The sequence below is a fragment of the Salvelinus fontinalis genome, chromosome 5, assembly GCF_029448725.1.
Source record: "Salvelinus fontinalis isolate EN_2023a chromosome 5, ASM2944872v1, whole genome shotgun sequence".
NCBI classification, from domain to species: domain Eukaryota; kingdom Metazoa; phylum Chordata; class Actinopteri; order Salmoniformes; family Salmonidae; genus Salvelinus; species Salvelinus fontinalis.
Genome location: NC_074669.1, coordinates 54,790,148 through 54,817,048, shown reverse-complemented (window position 1 = coordinate 54,817,048; position 26,901 = coordinate 54,790,148). Strand labels below are relative to the sequence as shown.

General features: G+C 39.7%; 1 protein-coding gene across 1 annotated transcript; it reads left to right on the top strand.

Annotated features, from left to right (window-relative positions):
• The first annotated feature begins 5,144 nt into the window (after positions 1–5,144).
• On the top strand, positions 5,145–24,029 carry LOC129855859 (butyrophilin subfamily 3 member A1-like). The gene is made up of 12 exons (XM_055923931.1): positions 5,145–5,324; positions 10,910–10,972; positions 11,269–11,616; positions 15,394–15,558; positions 15,672–15,806; positions 20,104–20,199; positions 20,504–20,548; positions 22,242–22,271; positions 22,375–22,395; positions 22,667–22,723; positions 22,935–22,961; positions 23,074–24,029. The coding sequence occupies exons 1-12, from the start codon at positions 5,315–5,317 to the stop codon at positions 23,637–23,639; spliced, it is 1,563 nt and encodes a 520-aa protein (XP_055779906.1). The 5' UTR covers positions 5,145–5,314; the 3' UTR covers positions 23,640–24,029.
• Positions 24,030–26,901: the final 2,872 nt, after the last annotated feature.

The window sequence follows — 26,901 nt, the reverse complement described above, 5'->3', positions numbered from 1 at the left end:
ATTCTTAATCCATTGTATTTGGGTGATATAACAGATACCGTACATTTGACTCAGTCAAATGTTTGTGCAAATACACACACATCGCAAGTAAATATCACATTTTTATACTGCCTTCCACCTTCCCCATTCGAAAGTTAAGTAAAGTTTACTTGAGTCTAATATTCATACTAATGTGAATCTAAATTGTATCATCTCAGTGCATTCCATTGACTTCTTATTTGCTTTTATGCAGACTGGCTCCAGGTGAAAAGATTCAAAGGTAGGATTTTTTTACCAGATGTTTATTAGATGATAATTATTATTGTATGAGCCTAAATTTCAAGACTATCCATGTCAACATTGTGTCTGAATTCATGAAACCATATTCTCTTCCCTCAGAGAACGTCACTATGGATGTCCATACTGCTCCCCTTGCTTTTGAAGTGAGTGAAGAAGGAAAAAAGGCTCAGTACAGATCAGGAGAAGATAAAGATTACTCAAACAGGCCTCCCCATGTGTTGGGTAAAGAGGGTTTCGACTCTGGACAGCACTACTGGGAAGTGAAGGTGGGGGATCATTTTACAGAAAAGATGTCATGGTATATCGGTGTGGCCAGAGAAAATGCTGAGAGAAAATCTGTCATTCCTTTAACTCCTCAGTATGGTTCCTGGATTCTATTTTCTGAAAAAGGAAAAGGTTTCCATGTAAAAACAACTAACCCTCCAAAACAAGTAGCTGTGGCAGAATATCTTTCTACAGTAGGAGTGTTTCTAGACTGTGACAGACAAACTCTGTCTTTTTATAATGTTGAGACACATCTCTACACTTTTGCTGATGTGGTATCAAATTACTTTCTCCCTGTGTTCAGCCCTGGAAAAAGTGATAAACATGTTATAATGATATGTTGAATAAATACTAAGAAATGAAGGTTAAAACACATCAAATGAGGCGTACTGTACACAATGTATTTTAAATTAGGCCAACACTACAGCTACAGTATGTTTAATTAACATGAGGCAGATGTAGGAACACATGACTAGGGTATCACAATTGGTCCAGCATCGTCCGGGTTTTGCCGGGGTAGGCTGTCATTTTAAATAAGAATGTGTTCTTAATTAATGATTTGCCTAGTTAAATAAAGGTTAAATACATTTTAAAAAGCTTGCTACACCTGTAAGTAGGGAGTTTCTCTCATTCATCTCTGCAGATCCTCTCAAGCTCTGTCAGGTTGGATGGGGAGCATCACTGCACAGCTATTTTCATGTCTCTCCAGAGATGTTCGATCAGGTTCAAGTCCTGGCTTGGAAAGTATACAGACCCCTTCACTTTTTCCAAATGTTATTACGTTACAGCCTTATTCTAAAATGGATTAAAGGGGGGGAAAAAAATCTCAGCAATCTACACATAATACCCCAGAATGACAAAGCAAAAACAGGTTGATATTTTGCAAATTTATGGAAAATAAAAAACAGAAATATCTTATTTACATAAGTATTCAGACCATTTGCTATGAGACTCGAAATTGAGCTCAAGTGCATCCTGTTTCCATTGATCATCCATGAGATGTTTCTACAACTTGATTGGAGTCAACCTGTGGTAAATTCAATTGATCGGACAGGATTTGGAAAGGCACATACCTGTCTATATAAGGTCCCACAGTTGACAGTGCAGGTCAGAGCAAAAACCAAGCCATGAGGTCGAAGGAAATGTCCGAAGAGCCCCGAGACAGGATTGTGTTGAGGCACAGGTCTGGGGAGGCATAGCAAAAAAATGTCTGCAGCATCGAAGGTCCCCAAGAACACAGTGGCCTCCATCATTCTTAAGTGGAAGAAGTTTGGAACCACCAAGACTCTTCCTAGAGCTGAGCAATTGGCGGAGAAATGCCTTGGTCAGGGAGGTGACCTAGAAACCGATGGTCACTCTGACAGAGCTCCAGCGTTCCTCTGTGGAGATGGGAGAACTTTCCAGAAGGACAAACATCTCTGGAGCACTCCACCAATCAGGCCTTTATTGTAGATTGGCCAGAAGGAAGCCACTCCTCAGTAAAAAGCACATGACAGCCCGCTTGGAATATGCCAAAAGGCACCTAAAGGACTCTCAGATCATGAGAAACAAGATTCTCAGGTCTGATGAAACCAAGATTGAACTATTTGGCCTGAATGGCAAGCGTCACGTCTAGAGGAAACCTGGCACCATACGTACGGCGAAGCATGGTGGTGGCAGCATCATGCTGTGGGATGTTTTTCAGCGGCAGGGACTGGGAGACTAGTCAGGATCGAGGGAAAGATGAACGGACCATAGTATAGAGAGATCCATGATGAAAACCTGCTCCAGAGTGCTCAGGACCTCAGACTGGGGGAAAGGTTTCACCTTCCAACAGGACAGTGATCCTTAGCACACAGCCGAGACAATGCAGGAGTGGCTTCGGGACAAGTATCTGAATGTCCTTGAGTGGCCCAACGAGAGCCCGGACTTGAACCCGATCGAACCTGACAGAGTTTGAGAGGATCTGCAGAGAAGAATGGAAGAAACTCCCCAAATACAGGTGTGCCAAGCTTGTAGAGTCATACCCAAGAAGACTAGATGCTGTATTCACTGCCAAACGTGCTTCTACAAAGTTTTCAGGAAAGGGTCTAAATACTGTAATGCAATGAAATATTTCAGGGTGTTTTTTATAAATTAGCAAACATGTTTAAAAAAAATGAATTTTGCTTTGTCATTCTGTCATCATTTTTTAGAATAAGGCTGAAACGTAACAAAATGTGAAAAAAGTAAAGGCGTCAAAATACTTTCCGAACGCACTGTACTACACCTTCTTTGATAAATATAGCACACCCAACACCCGCACCCTCTATTCTACCACTTCTCACGGAGATGAAACCAGGAACAATATAATCCAATTGAGGTTTAAACCATGTTGTATACCCTCTAGTATACCATCACGTCTGGTAAAACATCTAAATCATGCATAATCATGTAATTCTTGTCCAATGGCTATCAAACTCCTTCCATTCCATTTAAGTGATAATGCCCGAGAAGCTGGTGTTTGGATAATACATTGGCACGGGTGTTAGAAGTCGAAGGCTGGCGAACCGCGCTACTATATTCTCCAAACACCGATTTCGAGGGCATTATCACTTTTATACAACGGGTTACCAACATGTTATTTTGATGAATTTATTCATAGTATTTCATCCTTCCACAAGATATAGTCCCGACACAAATCTAGGGTTGCTACCCAAGCCGGTTGGTCATTCGGTTGCTAGAGACGTGACCCAGTCGTTCGAATGACAGCAAAGTAGCCACATGTTCATCTGTTTAAGCTGTTTTCTAGTGACATTTATTTGGATACATCCATAATAACCGTCGTGTTTGTGAGAGTCAAACCATAATCCAAACCGTTCGGGCGCTACAGACAATTTTGTGAAAAGATCGATTTTCAGGATGCGTCACGGTCTGACAAACACCACTCTAGCTCTACCTTTCACTGCAGATGCAAAAGTGCGACATAGGCGGCATCCGGTGGACTCCGGTGGATATCCAATGCTAAAAAACAGATATCTCTAGCTTACACTGAGATTTTTTAAGGGGCTTTTTTATTATTTTGCTAATTAGATTTTTGCGATCGCATAGACATCGACCAACGCTAAAGTGTCAAAGCATTACAGCTCTGAAGTTCACAAACAATGTTATTCAAATGAAAATGTATTGGCTAGATTTTTCAACTGTATGGCAGGGGTCTCCATGAGAGCTACTTAAAAAAAAAACTTTGCGAGCTACATACTTCTCTTCTCTCCAATGCAACGCTTCCCCAGGTCCTTAGTGGACAAGATAAATTAGTGCACTGTATTCCCTTTCAATATAACTTGCATGTTGCATGTTCTAAGTCCACGTCAATGTTTCCATGTCCTTACTGACCCTTCAACACCACTAACTGTTAGAGAAGAGCTATAAGATCATCAAGGACATCAACCACCCGAGCCAGTGCCTGTTCACCCCGTTACCATCCAGAAGGCGAGGTCAGTACAGGTGCATCAAAGCTGGGACCGAGAGACTGAAAAACAGCCTCTATCTCATAGCCTAGAAATCACTTTAAGGAATTAAGGAATGGAACACTAGTCACTTTAATAATGTTTACATATCTGGCATTACTCATCTCATTTGTACATACTGTATTCTATACTATTCTACTGTATCTTAGTCCGTCCCGCTCTGACATCGCTCGCCCATATGTGTATGGTCTTAATTCATTCCCTCTTAGATGTGTGTGTATTGGGTATATGTTGCGCAATTTGTTAGATATTACTTGTTAGATATTACTGCACTGTCGGAGCTAGAAGGACAAGCATTTTGCTACACCCGCAATAACATCTGCTAATCACGTGTATGTGACCAATAAAATTTGATTTGATTTGTTTACAGTAGGGGTGTTTCTAGACTGTACCAGACACACTCTGTCTATTTATAATTTTACTACACTTTTACTGATGTGAAAGCATCACTCTTTCTTCCTGTGTTCAGTTCTGGACAACGTGACTCAATGAAAAAAAGAATATGTTGATTGAATACTAGGAGATGACGGTGAAAACCTGTTAAATGAGACATACTATAATTACACATGTATTTTAAATTAGGCCAATACTACAGCTATGACTCTGTATGTATATATATTTTTTTTTAAAGGAGGTTCTGACCCCCTTTCATATTTCTGTATGGCTTTAGTTTGTACAGCAGGAAGGTAGCGATGGATTACAGATAGTAGGGGCATTAGCTTTTGCAGAGTTGCCAAAAACCGGAAATTCTGGTTTTCAGGGGAGAAGAGAGAGCCTGTGATACGACTTCCGCTGTTGGACGTTAAAGGGGAATTTCACTCAAAAAATATATTTTTTCCATAGTCCACTGTTGATACAGTCCCAACATATTATGCATGTCAGCAGTCAAGTAGTCAAGATATTGGACTTTTAAGAAGAAGAGTGTCTCCAGCCACATGAACATGACGATAAAACATTTTGTATCAACAGTGGACTAATGAAAAAAAATACCAAAAGAGAGTTTTTGAGTGATATTTCCCTTTAACAAGGAGACACTCCATCTTAACTCCTCCTTCACATTTACTGAATACTTTTTTATTATAGGGGAATATAATGAGATAAGGAGAGGGAGTGGACATAGAGCAGTTTCTCCTCTCTCCTGTATCTTCATTTTTTATTACAAAGTAGAATTAAAATATACTGTGGATATGTCAACTGGTCATGAATCCACATTGTCATCTGAGGATTCCATAGCCGAAGATAACTTTGATGTTACACCAGCTGGAAATTGAAGGAGAGGGATCATGGATTCAGGTAGAAATGAATTTCACTAGATCAACTACTGCCATAGTTTGGAGAACGTTGTTTCTCCCATCTCGTCCCCTTGTTTAGTTGTATTTAGAAAGAGATGCTGCTTTACTGGTTTAAAGATGCACTATGAAGAAATCACTCCGCCATTTCCTGGTTGCAAAAATTCTAACAGTTTGCCCAATTTACATTTGTGACAAACCAGCAATTATAGTGTAGATAATCATTGTACCATCTAAAAAGCTGTGAATAATCTTTTCCATAACCAAAAACATTGTATTTTCAGCTGTTTGAAATAGCTGCATAGAAATAGCGCACATAGAAGATATCTACTGTTTCTAGGCCGTGTATGACCACTCCCTCTCCTTATCTCATTATATTTCCCTATTTCTGTATAGTCATGTGACAGGGCTATGTTTTTGAAAACTGCACAGCCCAATTTCCAAATAAAACGCCAACCCTGGCTTAACTGCAGTAACATAATTATGCCATGTGGTGCCGTATCTTGGCTGTCAGTCAAACGGCGCAAAAGTTAAACTAAAGTTTAAGTTTAGGCATTCATTCCAAATGGTTCAATTTAGGTTTGGGAAAGGCTTTAAAGAAACACACACACACACACAAACAAGTGCCTAGCACTGGGATGGAACACATAAGCCTCGAAGCTCGACTGCAGTTTAAATACCCATCCACCATCCCCATCGCCCTAGCGAGCCGCCAGCTGCTAGAAGGTAATAGGCGCTCACATTGCACCTAGTGAGTGGATGGTATGGCTTCCACATTTCGCAAGGTCCAAATAAAATACGATCAAGCTTTATTTATACAGCACATTTCAGACATGGAATGCAAAAAAAACAAATGAAAATCAATCAGAATAAAAAGGGAAATATTTACTACACAACAGTTTGGAGTTCCATGAACAGCACTCTATGATCAGAATACTAAATCTGCATGAACTGTCAAGTCTAGACACGACCTAGAAACCCTAGATCTGTTCTATGTGCGCTATTTCTATGTGTCTCGTTCTTAAGATGAGTTTCTGCATCTTTTACTTTTGGTTTTGTAAACCAGTCTCAGACACTTCTCTGTGCCCCTACAAAGGTAGCCAGGCGTAAAAAATAAACGCCTGAAACTAGATTTTCCACATTCTGTGGGAGGTTCGTGGGAGGTTCTCTTCAGTAAATGTGATGGAGACGTTAAGATGGAGCGTCTCCTTGTTATTCCATCTCTACCTTCCCGCTGTACTAACTAAAGCCATACAGAAATATGAAAGGGGGTCGGAACCTCCTTTAAAAAAAAAATAGGTACAGAGTCATAGCTGTAGCATTGGCTAATTTAAAATACATGTGTGTAATTACAGTATGTCTCATTTGACGGGTTTTCTCCTTCATCTCCTAGTACTCATTCAACATAGTCTTATTTGCCATGAGTCACGGTGTCCAGGACCGAACACAGGAAGAAAGTTTGATGATTTCACATCAGTAAAGGTGTAGAGCTGTGACTCAAAATTATAAATAGACAGAGTGTGTCTGGCACAGTCTAGAAACACTCCCATTGTAAATAGCTCTTCTATAAAAGTTAGTGGTGTTGAAGGGTCAGTTAGGACATGGAAACCTTGTTTTTTATCTTAAGAGAGAATCCAGAAACCATACCTGGGTGTTAAAGGAAATGTAGGCCTTCTCTCAGCATTTGATTTGGTCACACCAACATACCATGACAATTTTTCAGACAACCATTTATCCTTTACCTCCACTTGACAGTAGTGTTGTCCTTTGACAAAACCCGTATTACCTAATACATAGAGATGCATGGTAGACTTCCCAGTATCTTTTGCTTTGCTGTACTGAGCCATCCTTCCTTTCGCAGTTACTTTAATAGCAGGATGGGCAGTCTGGACATCAATAGTGATGTTCTCTAAAGGAAGAGAATATGATTTCAATCATTCACAAATATGATGTGTTCATAAAATCACCAACATGTCATGCATCCACATTTAAATGTGTCCGGATTCCCTATTCCCGCACTATATTCCAATGCCAGTATGCATTCTACAAATGGTGGAATAGGCTAAATATGATAATAGCACAACAACAACTGATGGGAGGAGCTAACTACTGTAGCTAACTAGCTAGCTAACCTCTGTAGCTAGCAGGCAACGCTAAAAGGATTGCAAACGGGTTAACATAACTCTAGCCGTTTTTCTAAATATTAGCTAGCAGGCTAGCATTTATGTGGCCAGCAAACACATTCCTCACACGCTAGGAATGTACTTTATAGTGAAAAGGGGCCTCAGTCCCAAAACACACCACACATTTTCTGTAGACTTGTGGGAGGAGTGCTGATGACGTCGCACACTGTACGCGCTTTCGGTATCCTGATTGTGGGGAAATCCGCACACAATGCATCCCTGAACACCTTCTGAAGTGGTCGGCCAGATCTGAACATAATCATCTACACCACAGGTGTCAAACTCATTCCACGGGGGGCCGAGTGTCTGCGGGTTTTCGCTCCTCCCTTGTACTTGATTGATGAATTAACATCCCTAATTAGTTAGGAACTCCCCACACCTGGTTGTCTAGGGCTTTATTGAAAGGAAAAACCAAAAACCTGCAGACACTAGGCCCTCCGTGGAATGAGTTTGACACCCCTGATCTACACCCATCTTTTTTTCCAATACAATCTTCATATTCTGATAGCAGAATTCGCATGTAAGTGTAAAAACAACCTAGACTTGCTTTCAATGAGAATGACAGACCAAAAACACATTTCTATGTGAATTTGGTCGGGGAGCCCAACAAGTTACATATTGAATCATTAAAGCATTATGCTTTAAAAGACATAGCTGCTTTATTGATGAAAGGTGTGGTTGTTTTACCTATCTATCTTAAGATGATTGCACTTACTGTAAGTCGCTCTGGATAAGAGCGTCTGCTAAATGACTTAAATGTAAATGTAAATGACTAAAATGTAAATGTATTATTATTTGATATTTTATTGCTCATCTCCTTAATTAAGTTTTACCAAAGGACTTAGTTCAAATACATTTTTTGGACATTATTATCTACCAAAAAATAATACTAATACAAAAAATGTAATTCCGACTGTATGATTAAAGTAATTTCTATGGAGGAAAAATATATTTCAACAATGGCTGCCATTGTGGATGTTTTTATAGCAGTTATGACAGCAGTCATTAAGTACAGTGCATTTGGAAAGTATTCAGACCCCTTCTCTTTTTCCACATTTTGTTATGTTACAGCCTTATTCTAAAATTGATTAATATATTTTTTCCACATACATCTACACACAATACCCCATAATGCGAAACAAAAACATGTATTTTGACATTTTTGCAAATGTATTAAAAATAAATAACAGAAATACCGTATTTACATAAGTATTCAGACCCTTTGCTATGATAATCGAAATTGAGCTCAGGTGAATCCTGTTTCCATTGATCATCCTTGAGATGTTTTTACAACTTGATTGGATTGGTAAATTCAATTGATTGGACATGATTAGGAAAGGCACACACATGCATATATAAGGTCCCACAGATGACAATGCATGTCAGCGCAAAAACCAAGCCATGAGGTCGAAGGAATTGTCCTTAGAGCTCAGAGACAGGGTTGTGTCGAGGCACAGATCTGGGGAATTGTACCAAAACAACATTGAAGGTCCCCAAGAACACAGTGGCCTCCATCATTCTTAAATGGAAGAAGTTTGGACCTACCAAGATTCTTCATAGAGCTGGCCGCTCCTTTGGTCAGGGAGATCAGGGAGATGGTCATTTTGACAGAGCTCCAGAATTCCTCTGTGGAATTTCTCTGCAGCACTCCACCAATCAGGCCTTTATGGTAGAGTGGCCAGATGGAAGCCACTCCTCAGTAAAAGGCAAATGACAGCCCGCTTGCCAAAAGGCACCTTAAGGACTCTCAGACCATGAGAAACAAGATTCTCTGGTTTGACGAAACCAAGATGGAACTCTTTGGCCTGAATGCCAAGCGTCACGTCTGGAAGAAACCAGGCACCACCCCTACGGTGAAGCGTGGTGGTGCCAGCATCATGCTGTGGGGATGTTTTCAGCGGCAGGGACTGGGAGGCTAGTCGGGATCGAGGGAAAGATGATTTGAGCAAAGTACAGAGAGATCATTGATGAAAACCTGCTCCAGCGCACTCGGGATCTCAGACTGGGGGCAAAGGTACACCTTCCAACAGGACAACGACCCTAACCACACAGCCAAGACAACGCCGGGATGGCTTCTGGACAAGTATTTGAATGTCCTTGAGTGGCCCAGCCACTTTAGCTAAAATACATTTGCAAAAATTTCAAACAACCTGTTTTTGATTTGTTATTATGGGGTATTGTGTGTAGATTGATGAGGGGGGGGGGGGGGGGGGGGGCGACGACAATCTAATACATTTTCTAATATGGCTGTAACATAACAAAATGTGGAAAAAGTCAAGGGGTCTGAATAATTTCCGAACGGACTCTAATTTAACTAGTCGTACATCTTGATGGGTTCGGTTTTCTAAACTTTAAATATTGTTAAACATCAGTTATACTAGAGACATGAGGGGTGCCATAGTCTAGAGTCTGCACCAGAATTTAAAGATTATCTGTAGGTGTCACGCCCTGACCATAGTTTGCTTTGTATGTTTCTATGTTTTGTTTGGTTAGGGTGTGATGTGGATGGGCATTCTATGTTGTTTTGTCTAGGTTGTCTATTTTCTGTGTCTGTGTTTCACCATACGGAACTGTCTCGGTCGTTTGTCGGTTTATTGTTTTTGTTCATTGTTCAAGTATTCTTATTAAAATGGATACTTACCACGCTGCGCATTGGTCCTCCTCTTCTCATTCCAACGACGAGCGTTACAGTAGGAGGAATGTACGAATATGGTGGATGCAATTAAGCTTGGAATGTGCTGAGTGTAGGGAAAACGATCACATGTTGACGGGCACTGATAATGGTGGAGAGTTGTGGATTAGTGAGGAAAGGGGCCGAGGTCAGGTCAGGGCACATTAAGGGAGAAGGAACAGTTTATTGCCCGTATCACTTAAGGTCCTGCCTAACAATAAAGATGTAATGTTTAGAGAGGAGGAGACTCCACCAGAATTGAGGTATATATACTACCACTGTTGGAAATATGTTTTTGTCTGTTCAGTTATTCGATCCTTTGGGTGAATAAACTTGGTTGGAGCTTTTATAGTGTCTGTCAATTTCTTACTCTGATATTTAGAACCTAACAGTCTTATGGTCCAAAGTTCAGTATAACACAGCCTATTTGTTCACTGGTTCCTGCACATTGACTGTATGACCTAATGGTTTTAGCTTTGAGACAGAACGTGAAATTTGATCAAATGACCACGGTCATATTCAGGAGGGTGCAACATACTGAACATTGCAGAAAGAAATTCCACTATACTCTACCAAGAGACATGTTTGTTTTACTCAATATATTTTTTATCTGAACATACCATTGTTGTACCCTACTACTGTACGTGTTTATTGATGCAATAGATTCAACCTTTTATAGTAACTGCAATTATGATGATATTGTCATCAATAGGATGTCCTCTATCTTTAACACAGGTGTGTGGCTGAGGTTGATGACACTGACAGCTCTGACAGCTCTCATGGCAGCTCAAAGTCCTGGTGAGCATATCAACTGTCTGCTAGTTGCAAAAACATTGATTTCTTCCATAAAACTGTCTTAGCCTTTTTAATTAACACTTATGAATGCCCTCTTCATAATACATTATAAACACATGTATGCCTTATGAGCTATACTTAATGCATTACAACTGCTCATCTAAATCCATAACAACATTCATAGAGGATTAAGACCAGGCTGTATAGTTCGTTATGAAGCAAAGTGTTGTAATGCCCTATATAAATGGCTAATTTTGCACACCCTCTTACAAAAACTTTACATCTCACTCTTATCCCAGCGGTTTTCACTTTGATGGTTCATCGTGGTCTGATCTTGACCGCGTTGAACTCCTCAGTCTCTCTGGCTTGTGAACTCTCACCTCTTTTCAATGCGGAGCCATTGGAGGTGCGCTGGTATCGGTCCGGTGACTTCGACAAACCTGCCTTGTTGTACAAAGATCACAAGATCCAGGAGGCCCCTGTGGACCCCCGGTACAGGGGAAGGGTTTCTCTAACTGGGGGGCTGGAGAGAGGGAACGTGTCCCTGACACTGGCGAGGGTCACACTGGAAGACAGGGGAGAGTATGTTTGCCATGTCAGCAACGCACAGTGGTATGAAAAAGCCAGTGTCTTCCTGACAGTAAAGGGTAAGGGACTGAAGACTGCACTGCACTTGTGTAGACAATGTGGAATGGGTAGCTACAGTGCCTTCAGAAAGTATTCACACCCGTTGACTTTTTGCACATTTTGTTGTGTTACAGTCTGAATTTTAAAAGGTTTAAATGTAGATTTTGTGTCACTGATCTACACACAATAACCCATAATGTCAAAATGGTATTATGTTTTTAGAAATGTTTACAAATTAATTAAAAATGAGAAGCTAAAATGTCTTGAGTCAATAAGTATTCAACCTTTTTGTCATGGCAAGCCTAAATAAGTTCAGGAGTAAACATTTGCTTAATAAGTCACATAATAAGTTGCATGGACTCACTCTGTGTGCAATAATAGTGTTTAACATGATTTTTGAACCACCACCCCATCTCTGTAACCCGCACATACACTTATCTGTAATAGAGGTTGACCGATTATGATTTTTCAACGCCGATACCGATTATTGGAGGACCAAAAAAAGCCGGTACTGATTAATCGGCCCATTTTATTTATTTATTTGTAATAATGACAATTACAACAATACTGAATGAACACTTATTTTAACTTAATATAATACATCAATAAAATCAATTTAGCCTCAAATAAATAATGAAACATGTTCAATTTGGTTTAAATAATGCAAAAACAAAGTGTTGGAGAAGAAACTAAAAGTACAATATGTGCCATGTAAGAAAGCTAACGTTTAAGTTCCTTGCTCAGAACATGAGAACATATGAAAGCTGGTGGTTCCTTTTAACATGAGTCTTCAATATTCCCAGGTAAGAAGTTTTAGGTTGTAGTTATTATAGGAATACTAGTACTATTTCTCTCTATACCATTTGTATTTCATTAACCTTTGACTATTGGATGTTCTTATAGACACTTTAGTATTGCCAGTGTAACAGTATCGCTTCCGTTCCTCTCCTCGCTCCTACCTGGGCTCGAACCAGGAACACAACGATAACAGCCACCCTCGAAGCAGCGTTACCCATGCAGAGCAATGGGAACAACTACTCCAAGTCTCAGAGCGAGTGACGTTTTAGACGCTATTAGCGCGCACCCCGCTAACTAGCTAGCCATTTCACATCTGTTACACCAGCCTAATCTCGGGAGTTGATAGGCTTGAAGTCATAAACAGCTGCTGGCAAACGCACAAAGTGCTGTTTGAATGAATGCTTATGAGCCTGCTGCTGCCTACCATCGCTCAGTCAGACTGCTCTATCAAATCATAGACTTAGTTATAACATGATAACACACAGAAATACGAGCCTTATGTCATTAATATGGTCGAATCCAGAAACTATCATCTCGAAAACAAGACGTTTATTCTTTCAGTGAAATACGGAACCGTTCCGTATTTTATCTAACGGGTGGCATCCATAAGTCTAAATATTCCTGTTACATTTCACAACCTTCAATGTTATGTCATAATTACGTAAAATTCTGGCAAATTAGGCGGCCCAAACTGTTGCATATACACTGACTCTGCGTGCAATGAACGCAAGAGAAGTGACACAATTTCACCTGGTTAATATTGCCTGCTAACCTGGATTTCTTTTAGCTAGATATGCAGGTTTAAAAATATATACTTCTGTGTATTGATTTTAAGAAAGGCATTGACGTTTATGGTTAGGTACATGTTGGAGCAACGATACGCACCGCATCGATTATATGCAACGCAGGACACGCTAGATAAACTAGTAATATCATCAACCATGTGTAGTTAAGTAGTGATTATGATTGATTGATTTTTATAAGATAAGTTTAATGCTAGCTAGCAACTTACCTTGGCTTACTGCATTCGCGTAACAGGCAGTCTCCTCGTGGAGTGCAATGTAATCAGGTGGTTAGAGCGTTGGACTAGTTAACTGTAAGGTTGCAAGATTGAATCCCCCGAGCTGACAAGGTAAAAATCTGTCGTTCTGTCCCTGAACGAGGCAGTTAACCCACCGTTCCTAGGCCATAATTGAAAATAAGAATGTGTTCTTAACTGACTTGCCTAGTTAAATAAAGATTAAATAAAGGTGTAAAGAAAATAAAAATAAAAAATAAAAATCGGCCAAATCGGTGTCCAAAAATACCGATTTCCGATTGTTATGAAAACTTGAAATCGGACCTAATTAATCGTCCATTCCGATTAATCGGTCGACCTCTAATCTGTAAGGTCCCTTAGTCGAGCAGTGAATTTCAAGCTCAGATTCAACTACAAAGACCAGGGAGGTTTTCCAGTGCCTCGCAAAGAAGGACACATATTGGTAGATGGATAAAAAATAAAAAAGCAGACATTGAATATCCCTCTGAGAATGGTGAAGTTATTAATTACACTTTGGATGGTGTATCAATACACTTAGTCACTACAAAGATACAGGCACACCTCCTCACTCAGTTTCCTGAGAGGAAACTGAGTTAGGTGGTTTTAAAACAGTTACAGGGTTTAATGGCTGTGATAGGAGACAACTGAGGATGGATCAACAACATTGTAGATAATACACAATATGACAGAGTGAAAAGAAGGAAGCCTGTACATAATACAAATATTCGAAAACATGCATCCTGTTTGCAATAAGGAACTAAAGTAATGCTGCAAACACTGTGGTAAAGAAATTAACTTTTTGTCCTGAATATAAAGGGTTATATTTTGGGCAAATCCAACACAACACTGAGTACCACTCTTCATATTTTCAAGTATGGTGGTGGCTGTGTCATGTTATGTTTATGCTTGTCATTTTTTGGGATAAAAATAAACAGAATAGAGCTAAGCACAGGCAAAGTCCTAGAGCAATACCTGGTTCAGTCTGCTTTCTAACAGACTGGGAGACAAATCCACCTTACAGCAGGACAATTACATAAAACACAAGGCCAAATATAAACTTGAGTGGTCTAGTTACAATCTATTGCAAGACTTGAAAATGGCTGTCTAGCAATGATCAACAACCAACTTGACAGAGCTTGAAGAATTGTTTTATAGAATAATTGTCAAATATTGTACAATCAACGTGTGCAAGCTCTTGGAGGCTTACCCAGAAAGTCTCACAGCTGTAATTGCAGCCAAAGGTGATTCTAACATGTTTTGACTCAGGGGGTTGAATACTTCTCTAATCAAGATATTTGTGTTTTATTTTCCATAAAAAAATGTAAGAATCTTTCTTCCACTAACATTAGAGTATTTTGTGCAGATCGCCGACAAAAAAATGACAATTAAATACATTTTAATCGCACTTTGTAACAACAAAATGTGTAAAAAGTCAAGGGGCGTTAATGCTTTCTGAAGGCACTGTATTTAGCTGTATGTGAGGGACAGACAGAACAGTTGCACTGCAATTATACTGTAATACTGGTAGCCTAGTGGTTAGAGCGTTGGGCCAGTAACCAAAAGGTTGCTAGATTGAATCCGTGAGCTGACAAGGCAGTTAGCCCACTGTTCCTAGGCTGTCATTGTAAATAAGAATTTGTTCTTAAATGACTTGCCTGGTTAAATAAATATTCATGATATTGTAACTTTATTTTAAAGGAATAGTTTAAAAAATGACATTGGTTTCCTTACTCTGTAAGCAGTATTTGGACACGTGGCGGTCTAACATTGCTTACAGGGTAAGGAAACCAATATGCAATTTTGTAATTTGGGTGAACTCTCCCTTTGAAATGTAGAGAGAAAGTGGCAATTCTTTATGCAGGTTTACAGTTATCCAGGGGAAATTGTACTGCACACAATTAAATACATTCTCACAATCATTGTCTTCTTGGTTGTACTTTGCCCCACCTCTGTCTATTAGTACTAGGTGGTACCCCGGTGGTCTCTGTTGCTGAAGCAAGAGGAGGAGGAGGTCAGGTGAACATTACCTGTTCATCAGAGGGCTGGTCACCATATCCCACACTCACCTGGAGAAACAAAGAGGGGACAGAGATCAGAAATGGACGAAAAGTACTCAACACTCCAGGTTATTGCAGACACTTTTTTGGAACATTATTGCAACTATGTACGGCTGTGTGTGTCTGTCTGTCTGTCGGTCTGTCAGTAAGTGTGTATATCCCCTTTTCCTCTCTGTAACAGATCCTCAGGGCTTGGTGAGAATCAGTAGTTGGATGCTGTACTCTCCCTCAGACACCGATTGGCTCTCCTGTACAGTCGCTCTGTCTGAAGAGGAGATGAAGGAGAGTAGAATCCTGCCCAGAGCTCCAATGGAGGGTGAGAATCTCAGAAATGTTAATCAGTATCTTATCATTTAATATCTTAGTCAACGTAACAATAAGTTCATGATACCCACAAACCAGTCAACTGGTGGACCTTGGGCTTTCCTAAACGGGCGCCTATCTGAATAAATGAGTTCTTAAAAGATAAAGACTCAGTGTGTGTGTGTGTGTGTGTGTGTGTGTGTGTGTGTGTGTGTGTGTGTGTGTGTGTGCGCGTGCGAGCGTGCGAGCGATGCGAGGTGCAGGCAGGGAGAGAGAAAGAAACAGCTACAAAGCCGACTCGTACAAGATAGAATACAGTAACTTCTAGCTGCCACAGATCTTGGTAATTGTAACCTTTCCTTCTCATTTACCTTTTAATTGCTTCATTTTAATTCCATCTTCCATTGATTAGATACAGGTAACTGACAAAATAAAGAAAACACTTCAGTAAATGAGGGATACAAAGTATATTGAAAGCAGGTGCTTCCACATGTGTGGTTCCTGAGGTAATTAGAGTTGATTGGCGCAACATAATAAAACATCCCCATCAAAATCTGTCTGTTTAAACTAGAGAGATCCGTTTTTTTTGTATGGGCTGCGTCTCAATCCCCCACATCCACATATATGGTGGAAAGTGGGGAAGCTACTGCATTGTTTGTCAGACCAGGAGACATCCTGAAAATCCGGCTTCTCATGAAAACGTCTGTAGTGTTTGAATGGTTTGGCCTACAAACTAATACTCTATGGAAAGATGAGACTCTCGCGAACAGGATGTTGTTCTCCGTCTTGCTCTACGACTCCCACAAGCCCCACGGGACTTGTCTGAAGGCAGTACCATCAACGTGTCGACTTCTTTATATAGCGTTCTAACCGTTTGGGCTACAAACTAATATGACCACTCTATGGAAAGATGAGGCACTCATAAACACAATGGTGTTCTCAGTTTGTACGACACCCACAAGTGTCACGAGACTCATCTGAAGGTAAGTAGTTTTGTGACAATAAAAAAAAAAGTGGTTAAGTAAGGGATAAATGCCTCTGCTGTGTACACTACTTTGGGAATAATGGACGGAGGCGTTTATCCCGCTTATACCATAGTTGCCAGAGGAAACCATATGAAAACAAACATTTAGCAGCATAAATACTTTTTTGTTGTTGATTTTTTTATTATCAAATTCATACTTTCTGATCTTTTGGTTGGTAGAGACACGACCCAGTCGTTCGTTTGATTAGTTTGATATTTAGGGACGCAACCCAGTTTGTTCTTTATGTTCCATTGCCATGCTAGTAAAACGCTAGTAAAACTAAGTACATGCTCTTCACCCGATCGCTGCCCGCACCCGCCCGCCTAGCATCACTACTCTGGACGGTTCTGACTTAGAATATGTGGACAACTACAAATACCTAGGTGTCTGGCTAGACTGTAAGCTCTCCTTCCAGACTCATATTAAGCATCTTCAATCCAAAATTAAATCTAGAATCGGCTTCCTATTTCGCAACAAAGCCTCCTTCACTCATGCTGCCAAACATACCCTCGTAAAACTGACTATCCTGCCTATCCTTGACTTCGCCGATGTCATTTACAAAATAGCCTCCAATACTCTACTCGGCAAATTGGATGCAGTCTATCACAGTACCATCCGTTTTGTCACCAAAGCCCCATATACTACACACCATTGCGACCTGTATGCTCTCTTTGGCTGGTCCTCGCTACATATTTGCCGCCAAACCCACTGGCTCCAGGTCATCTATAAGTATTTACTAGGTAAAGCTCTGCCTTATCTCAGCTCACCGGTCACCATAGCAACACCCACCCGTAGCCAGCAGGTATATTTCACTGGTCATTCCCAAAGCCAACACCTCCTTTGGCCACCTTTCCTTCCAGTTCTCTGCTGCCAATGACTGGAACAAATTGCAAAAAATGACTGAAGTTGGAGACTTATATCTCCCTCACTAACTTTAAGCATCGGCTGTCAGAGCAGCTTACCGATCGCTGCAGCTCTACACAACCCATCTGTAAATAGCCAATCCAATCCAACTACCTACCTCATCCCCATGTTTGTTTGTTTTCTGCTCTTTTGCACACCAGTATTTCTACTTGCGCATCCTCATCTGCACATCTATCACTCCAGTGTTAATTGCTAAATTGTAATTAGTTCGCCACTATGGCCTATTTATTGCCTTTCCTCCTTACTTCATTTGCACTCACTGTATACAGATTTTCTATTGTGTTATTAACTGTACGCTTGTTTATTCCATGTGTAACTCTCTGTTGTTGTTTTTGTCGCACTGCTTTGCTTTATCATGGCCAGGTCGCAGTTGTAAATGAGAACTTGTTCTCAACTGGCCTACCTGGTTAAATAAAGGTGAAATATATGTATATATATATATATTTTTTTTTTTAATGCTCAGTGACAACGTTCTTATACCTTGCTACTCAGTAACTACCTCTGCAGCCAGAATAACAGCAAAATGTATTTTGTCTCGTTTGTTTAAGCTGTTTATCCCGGCCAAACGGTTCACAGTTGCCAAAGAAAACAATAGTATAAGCACACTTTTACATGTAGAAATACAGTTCTCATTGATATTTTCATTTATATAAGAACGTTCATACTTTCTGATCTTTTGGATGCTAAAGACGCAAACCAGCCGTTTGTTCGATTAGTTCGATATTTATGGAATCGACCCAGTCACTTGCTTGCTAGCTAGCTACGGCTAACACAGTGACAACCTCTGCAGCCAGAATAAAAACAACGCAGCTGTTTTCTATTAACATTCATTTGGATACATCTGTAACAATGAGCTGATAATGCCCTATTTTGCCTGGCATATCTAGAAAAGTGTGCCTTCTCGTCAGGACACTCGACACTGTTCAATACAAGGAGATCACATTGCACATCAAACACTGGTTTAGAAGCTAGCTAAATACGTTGTTGCTAGCAAGCCTGCCAATTTGACAACCAAATTAAAAAAATATCAGTTGCTGAAAACACCTGGTCAAACTAGAAACGACGGAGGATTTGACATCACAGCACCACTTGCGTCATGACTGCAACAGTAGCCAGTACCAGAGAAATTCATGGTCATCACTCACCATGTTAGGTCATCAGATGCTCCAAAAAATATGTCTCTGCAAAAACAAATCAGTGCTAGCTAGCTAAGTTTTTTTCCTCGTTGGACCTGCATTTACAATGTATCCAATTTTGGTTGGTGTGGTTGTTGGTGTAGCTTTCGGTAACTTTGTAGAAAGTAGGGTATGCCTATGTAGGCACTTATTGCGTCATGATTGCAAAGTGTCCCTATATCTTTCCCAACTGTCCCGCTATCAGGTATAAATGTACATTCTAGAATGCTATTCTAGCCAATCAGGAACAAAAATTCAACAATGCTGTTTCATATATCTCCTAGATATAGTACATGCCTATAGTAGTAAATGGCAAGTTCGATATTTAATCAAATCTTTATTTTATTTATTTTTTGATACCTAAAGGGTCTTAAAATAAAATAGCTAAATGATCCATGGTATGACCATCTCTATGGTATGACCATGTTAGATCTCAGAAAATATAAAATTGTGAACCTGCGACCAATATCACATAAAATGTATATCTCACAATTGATTGCACTTCCCGAATTTTGTATTTTCACTGTGACAGAACGTAATTTTTTTTCGTCGATTTGTGTCATTCCACAAAGTTCTTTGAAAGTGGTGCAGTGAGTGGGGGGCTGCATAACCCTGTGACATAGCGTTCGTTCTAGATCTACCTTGCTGAGTGAGAGAGGTCCGCACTTTGACAGACAGTCCAACAACAAGCTCGAGGGGTTTAGGAATTTAGACAAATTTTATAAATTTGCCGTTATTCCCCTTTAAGACACTTTATGTCAATGTTTTCTTTATTTTGGCAGCTACCTGTATCTCCTAACTTGCTTGCCACATAGGGAGACTACTTTTACTATAGTGTTGCTTTGATGACTTGTGATTGGCCGGCACCAACAGCAAGCTTCACGCACCACTTTTGTGAAAAGCAAGAGCAGCAGCATAAATTGTACAATTTTCACTCTCTCTCCACAGTACCAGTCGCATTCGGGTCTGTACGGGTCCTTACGGGCAAATCGGTTATAATTACAAATACCGAGACCCATGACAATTAGGTCCAACCTGGCTTTTCGGGTACAGGTGGACTGGTGAAGTCCTCTAATATGTTGTCTTGAGTTACTGTATCTACCAAAAGACAACATCATAAACGTGAGAAATTAGACTCATTTTTTTAAAGTAATATTTTAAGTGGTTTGATAAATTCTTTGTACAGGACATTGGAGTCTTGGAGCCTTCATCGCGACTCTGACTATTTTACTGCTAGTCGTCTTTACTGTCATTGGACTCTTCATCTGGAACAAAAAAACTGGTATGTCAACAAGCTAACCCAAATTAATTTAAATGTGAACAGCCTGTGAACTATTATTAGTAGAACTGATCTTCATAGGGTGGCTAGACTATTCTACTCCACAAACATATATACTGTACATATTTACATTGCGTTTATATGTAATGTTGTCAATGCTTAAAGTGTATGCTTTTCATTCAACAAATTGTTGCATAGATTCTTTTCAAGTACTACTGCATTTATTGATCACTCACACCCATCCCTATCATTTACAATGGGTTATGTGGTTTTACATTTACAATATCTACTTTTCTTCCTCCTGCAGGGTTTCTCAGAGTCTCAACATTGAAGAAAATGGCAAATGGAAATGGTATTAAGCATTGTCTAATCATTTAGTTTTATGTAAATGTTAAGTTCCAAAGATTTCCAAAACCCTATCGCAAGTGAGGTGCATTTGCGTTTAGACAGAGTGTTGGGAATAAACAAGAGCATCGGAACCTTTATTTAACTAAGCAAGTCAGTTAAGAAAGAATTCTTATTTACAATGACGATCTACCAAAAGGCAAAAGGCCTCCTGCGGGGACGGTCATGCATAGATGTCAATTCGAAATGAAGTAGGAGTTAGGAATTGCACCTTAATATAATATTAGGTTTGATGATGACATTGAAAAACATCACTGATACAATACATTTAAAAAAAGTAATATTGTATGACCTAGCTACCTAGATTAATATTACTGTCATTGCATTTCGGGTAAAACAGTCTACAGAGAGGCCAGGTATTACTTCTGTATTTTTTCAAGACTATTTTCTGTATTTCTATATTATATTATTTAAAAAAAATTATATATATATTTGATTTCTTAACTTTTACGTTTTAATTTAAGCGAGAAAGCCACTCTTTTCGGATGTACATTTTATTTATTATTTACTGATATTTTATTTAACATTTCAAAGGTTGAATGAGCATTTTACGTGTTTTGTTCTGATGATTAGGTGTTTGTTGATTATTTTATGTGAACATTATATTGAATATTTATTTTGTATATACACTCCCTCTGTATTTATTTGGACAGTGAAGGTAATATGTTTAAATTTGGCTCTAGGCTACAGGATTTTGGATTTGAAATCAAATATTTCATATGAGGTGACAGTATAGTGACAACTTTTATTTGAGGGTATTTTCATGAATATCTGTTGAACTGTTTAGAAATGAAAGTACTTTATGTATCTAGTCCACCCATTTGAAGAATTCATAAATATTTGGACAAATTCAATTATAGTGTATTAAAGTGTTGAACGATGTTTCCTCCGACACATTGGTGCAGCTGGCTTCCGGGTTAAGCGGGCGGGTGTTAGGAAGCGGCTTGGCAGGTCATGTTTCGGAGGACTCGACTTTCGCCTCCCGAGCTCGTTGGGGAGTTGCAGCGATGAGAAAAGATCGTAATCACGAAATTGGGGAGAAAAAGGGTGTAAAAAATATTATAGAATTTTCTTTGGAAAAGTAACGTCTATTCTTATTTACAGTAAAAGTGACTCCAAAATGACACAGTAGATTATTCTTAAAATGGAGGGACTAGATACACAAAGTTCTTTAATTTCTAAACGGTAAAACAGATAAGTATGAAAATAAATAAAACATTTGATCTCAAATCCAAAATGCTGGCATATAGAGACAACTTTAAACATTGTAGTTTCACTGTCCAAATAAATAGAGGATAGTGTATCTATATTATCTAAGAAGTCTTATTTGATTAGAAATTGAAAAAACAAATTTTTCAATAAAACTCAGTAAGGTGGTTTTCAAATGAAAGCTTGATTTTCTATTTTCAAAACGTTGTTTCTTTAGTATGGCACTCAATTTCTAACACATCTCCAGGTGAAGGAGATCAAATTCAAGTGTCAAATAGAGTTACTGCTCTATTAACTAAATTAGTAATTTATCAAGCATTGAACATACTGTATAGCTAGATAGATTAATATGGTTAATTATATTGTGTCAATAATCTATATGTCAACAATATTGTATGACCTGTAGTGATATTAGTGTCAATGCATTTCAGATCAAACAGAGTCTACTGAGAGGCCTGAAGGTATTATATCTATCTTTTTTTCAAGACTACTTTGTGTATTTCTACACATTATATGATTTTCAACATATTTGGTATCTTACTTTTAACCGTTTTCATTTAATAGAAGAAACAGCTCTTGCCGGAGGTAAATTTGAACATTTAATTTAGCATTGCAAAAGCAACTTTGCTGAGCATTTTGTGTTTTGTATTGAATATTATGTATTTATGTGTGTTGTTGATTATTTAATGTATATATATATACATTTGCTATGAAATATGTCTCATTTCCGGGTAAAGGAAATCAAAGTCAAGAGTCAAATTAGTAATTTATCATCCATTGAACAGATAAATACGGTTGATTATTTGATGCATCAACAGTCAACTATATGTCAATACTAATATGTTCACTCGTGCAGAATGTGGTACGCAAACTGCCAAGGAAACAACTACACAGAAGGAATGTGTCCCGAAAGGTACTTTTACATTGACATACGTTTTTATTATTTCACTTTATCTCCTAATCTTTTAGAACTTATTCACCCACAAACACAGTCAATTCCAGGTTTATTCACATTCACTGAACAACACCCATAAAAAAAAGAGGTGCAACCCAATATTTATTTTCTGTTGATAAGCTTAATGGTTAGAAAATGTCTCTTATTTTGATTTGTTAATCATTTGCAGAATGGGGTGAAGTAAAAAGATTCAAAGGTAGGACAAAAAAAACATCAAACATAATATTATTACATGGCTGTACCTACTACCTCCATCTCAGCAACCACGTGACTGAATAAATTCACCAAATATTTTTTCCTTTTCTTAGTGGACATCACTCTGGATCCAAAGCCTGGTCATCCGTATCTAGACGTGTCTACAAATCGAAAGAAGGTCTACTCTAAGACATCAAAAGAACCTACTGTTTCCGCAGCCCCTCATGTCCTTAGTGAGGACAAATTCAGCTTTGGACAGATATACTGGGAAGTGGTGGTGAGGAATGGTGGAATTTTGGAATCCTTTCTTGGAGAGAAACAGTCTTGGTATGTTGGGGTAGCCACAGACACAGCCACTCTGACAACTGGTGTTGTACCTTTAACCCCTCAGAATGGTTTCTGGGTTTTTACATATACAAAAGAAAAAGGGTATTGTGTCTCTGATGACCCTCAAATGCCAGTATCTGGAAATGAAAGCCCTTCAATGTTGAGCGTCACATCAGCAGACATTCTTACAACACTTGGAGTGTTCTTAGACTGTGACAGACAGATGCTTTCCTTTTATGATGCTGAATCAAAGGTACATCTTCACAGTTTGTTTAACGTTGTGTCATCTAACACATTCTTCGCTGTATTCAGCCCTGGGTTACGTGACACCTTTCCCTTAACAGTAAAATGACTCTGTATGACAAAGTGTTATGGAATAGGCCAGGTAGTTTAGTTCTTAGGAACACAATTATACACTACACTACCACTTCGACATTTCATCTCCAGATAGCAGCAACAGATGCAGGGGCTGTCCTCTGCCAGGAAGTCTTGAACAGGTGTGGGTAATCGGGGCCTGGCAGCTTGTAGCGCCGTGAGGCTGTTGTAGTTTGGTGGCCATGTGGGCTTTCGGTTTGGTTTTAAATCTTCAGTTTTTGGGATGCCATGTTTCTGTTCTTTTTGTATATACTATTATTTGTTGATCACAGTGGTGACCCGTCATTCAGGGCAGGTGGGGCAGTTTGCAAACAATGTAAAAAAAAATAACGTATCATTGAGTTAATAAAGCTGCATACAAACATGATCTCTTTATTGCTTTCTTGAGTAAGGCAGCTCCAAAATGCAGATGTTTCAGCCTAGCTCAGTGCTTTCTGTGGTGGTGGGGCAGCCGGCGGAAAATACGGAGCGTAAGGGTTGGTAATGTTCTCTAGTTGCGCCCTGATTGGCTCAGTGTTCTGTCACTCATGGGGACGCTACATCACCGCAAAATCTACAGGGAGAAATTTTAAATTCAAGCCCCTTGGGTGCTGAAATAGACTTACATTAGAAGTGCCCATCCAAGAAGGCTCAAGGTCATTGGCCAAATCACATTATATCTACCGTAGCTTTGATTGGACTGATTTTGTCAGCATCATACTTTCACAATCTTAGCTAACAAACTAGACTAGCGGTCATCCTCATGAATCAAGTCGACAATCCAATGGGAAATCCTTTTCAATCCTTGTCATATGAAGATAAATTATAGATAAAACGTATCGGTGCTCATTGGCCATTGGACATAAACATTACACAAAGAGTTGGAAATCGGATTTTTAACAATGAGTGCTGAGGTGCCACTGCAGCCTTGGGTTCAATCCCAGGCTGTGTCACAGCCAGCCGTGACTGGGAGACACATGGGACGGCGCAAAATTGGCCCAGCGTCGTCCGGGTTAGGGGAGGGGTTGGCCGGCCGGAATTTCCTTGTCTCATCATGCTCTTGTGTTTACTCCGACACATTGGTGCGGCTGGCTTCTGGGTTACGCGAGCAGTATGTCAAGAAGCAGTGTGTCTTGGCTCTCGACCTTCGCCGAGTCTGCAGGGGAGTTGCAGCAATGAGACAAGATCATAACTTCTGGCCCATGGCGTTGCATGTGAACGTTTATCAATTTTTTTATTTTGTACAACCTTTTTATCCCCAATTTCGTGACATCCAATTGGTAAAGTTTGAATACATTGGCCATGCTGTTAATCCAGCATGATGTCTGCCTCTTTCAAAACAACTGGAAACTCTGAACTAGGAAATCTCAGACTTCAGTGAGTTCCAAGACAAAGGGGAAAAAACTAGCTCCGACTGGGAAAATGCGTAAAATAATATTTAACGATCATCCAACTCGGAATTCAAAGTCGAGAACTCGGACCTCTTTCTAGAGCCCACCAGAAGGACCGCCGCTACACCTTCCGCTCCACTGTTCTGACTTGGTGGTACACATGTAGCCTATAGCCTGTTTAAGAGAAATGTCATCATTGAATATTGTATGAGCTTTCATTGTCTGCTTATATGACCCATTGTCTGCTTATTTATTCTACGGTTCTGACTTGGTGTACATGGAGAACACTGTAAGAACGGCCCATGTTCTGAATTCTGTCGCTGTACATTTCAAAAGTGCTGAACAAATAGTTACATTGACTACGTCCGTCCTGGCTCGCTCATTAATGTCTTAATCGAAATTACGGATTGCCTATTATCCTCTCGTCATTCCCTTATGCCATAGTTTGTACATCTCAATTGTCAGTAGAAACTACATTCGTTTCAGCAAGTCAGGCATATACAGTGGCTTGCAAAAGTATTCACCCTCCTTGGCATTTTTCCTATTTTGTTGCCTTACAAACTGGAATTAAAATAGATTTTGGGGGGGTTTGTATCATTTGATTTACACAATATGCCTACTACTTTGAAGATGCAAAACATTTTTTCTTGTGAAACAAACAAGAAATAAGACAAAAAAACGAAAACCTGAGCGTGCATAACTATTCCCCCCCACAAAGTCAATACTTTGTAGAGCCACCTTTTGCAGCAATTACAGCTGCAAGTATCTTGGGGTATGTCTCTATAAGCTTGGCACATCTAGCCACTGGGATTTTTGCCCATTCTTCAAGGCAAAACTGCTCCAGCTCCTTCAAGTTGGATGGGTTCCGCTGGTATACAGCAATCCTTAAATCATACCAAAGATCCTCAATTGGATTGAGGTCTGGGATTTGACCAGGCCATTCCAAGACATTTAAATGTTTCCCCTTAAACTACTCGAGTGTTGCTTTAGCAGTATGCTTAGGGTCATTGTCCTGCTGAAAGGTGAACCTCTGTCCCAATCTCAAATCTCTGGAAGACAAACAGGTTTCCCTCAAGAATTTCCCTGTATTTAGCGCCATCCATCATTTATTCAATTCTGACCAGTTTCCCAGTCACTGCCGATGAAAAACATCACCACAGCATGATGCTGCCACCACCATGCTTCACTGTGGGGATGGTGTTCTCAGGGTGATGAGAGGTTTTGCGTTTGCACCAGACATAACGTTGTCCTTGATGGCCAAGAAGCTCAATTTTAGTCTCATCTGACCAGAGTACCTTCTTCCATTTGTTTGGGGAGTCTCCCACATGCCATGTTTGCGTATTTTTTTCTGGCCCCTCTACCGTAAACCCCAGCTCTGTGGAGTGTACTGCTTAAAGTGGTCATATGTACAGATACTCCCATCTCTGCTGTTGAACTTTGCAGCTCCTTCAGGGTTATCTTTGGTCTCTTTGTTGCCTCTCTGATTAATACCTTCTTTGCCTGGTCCGTGAGTTTTGGTGGGCGGCCCTCTCTTGGCAGGTTTGTTGTGGTGCCATATTCTTTCATTTTTTTTATAATGGATTTAATTGTGCTCTGTGGGATGTTAAAAGTTTATTATATATTTTTGTAAACCATCCCTGATCTGTACTTCTCCACACCTTTGTCCCTGACCTGTTTGGAGAGCTCTTTGGTCTTCATAGTACCGCTTGCTTGGTGGTGCCCCTTGCTTAGTGGTGTTGCGGACTCTGGGGCCTTTCAAAACTGGTGTATATTTAATGAGATCATGTGACAGATCATGTGACACTTAGATTGCACACAGGTGGACTTTATTTAACTAATTATGTGACTTCTGAAGATAATTTCTTGCCC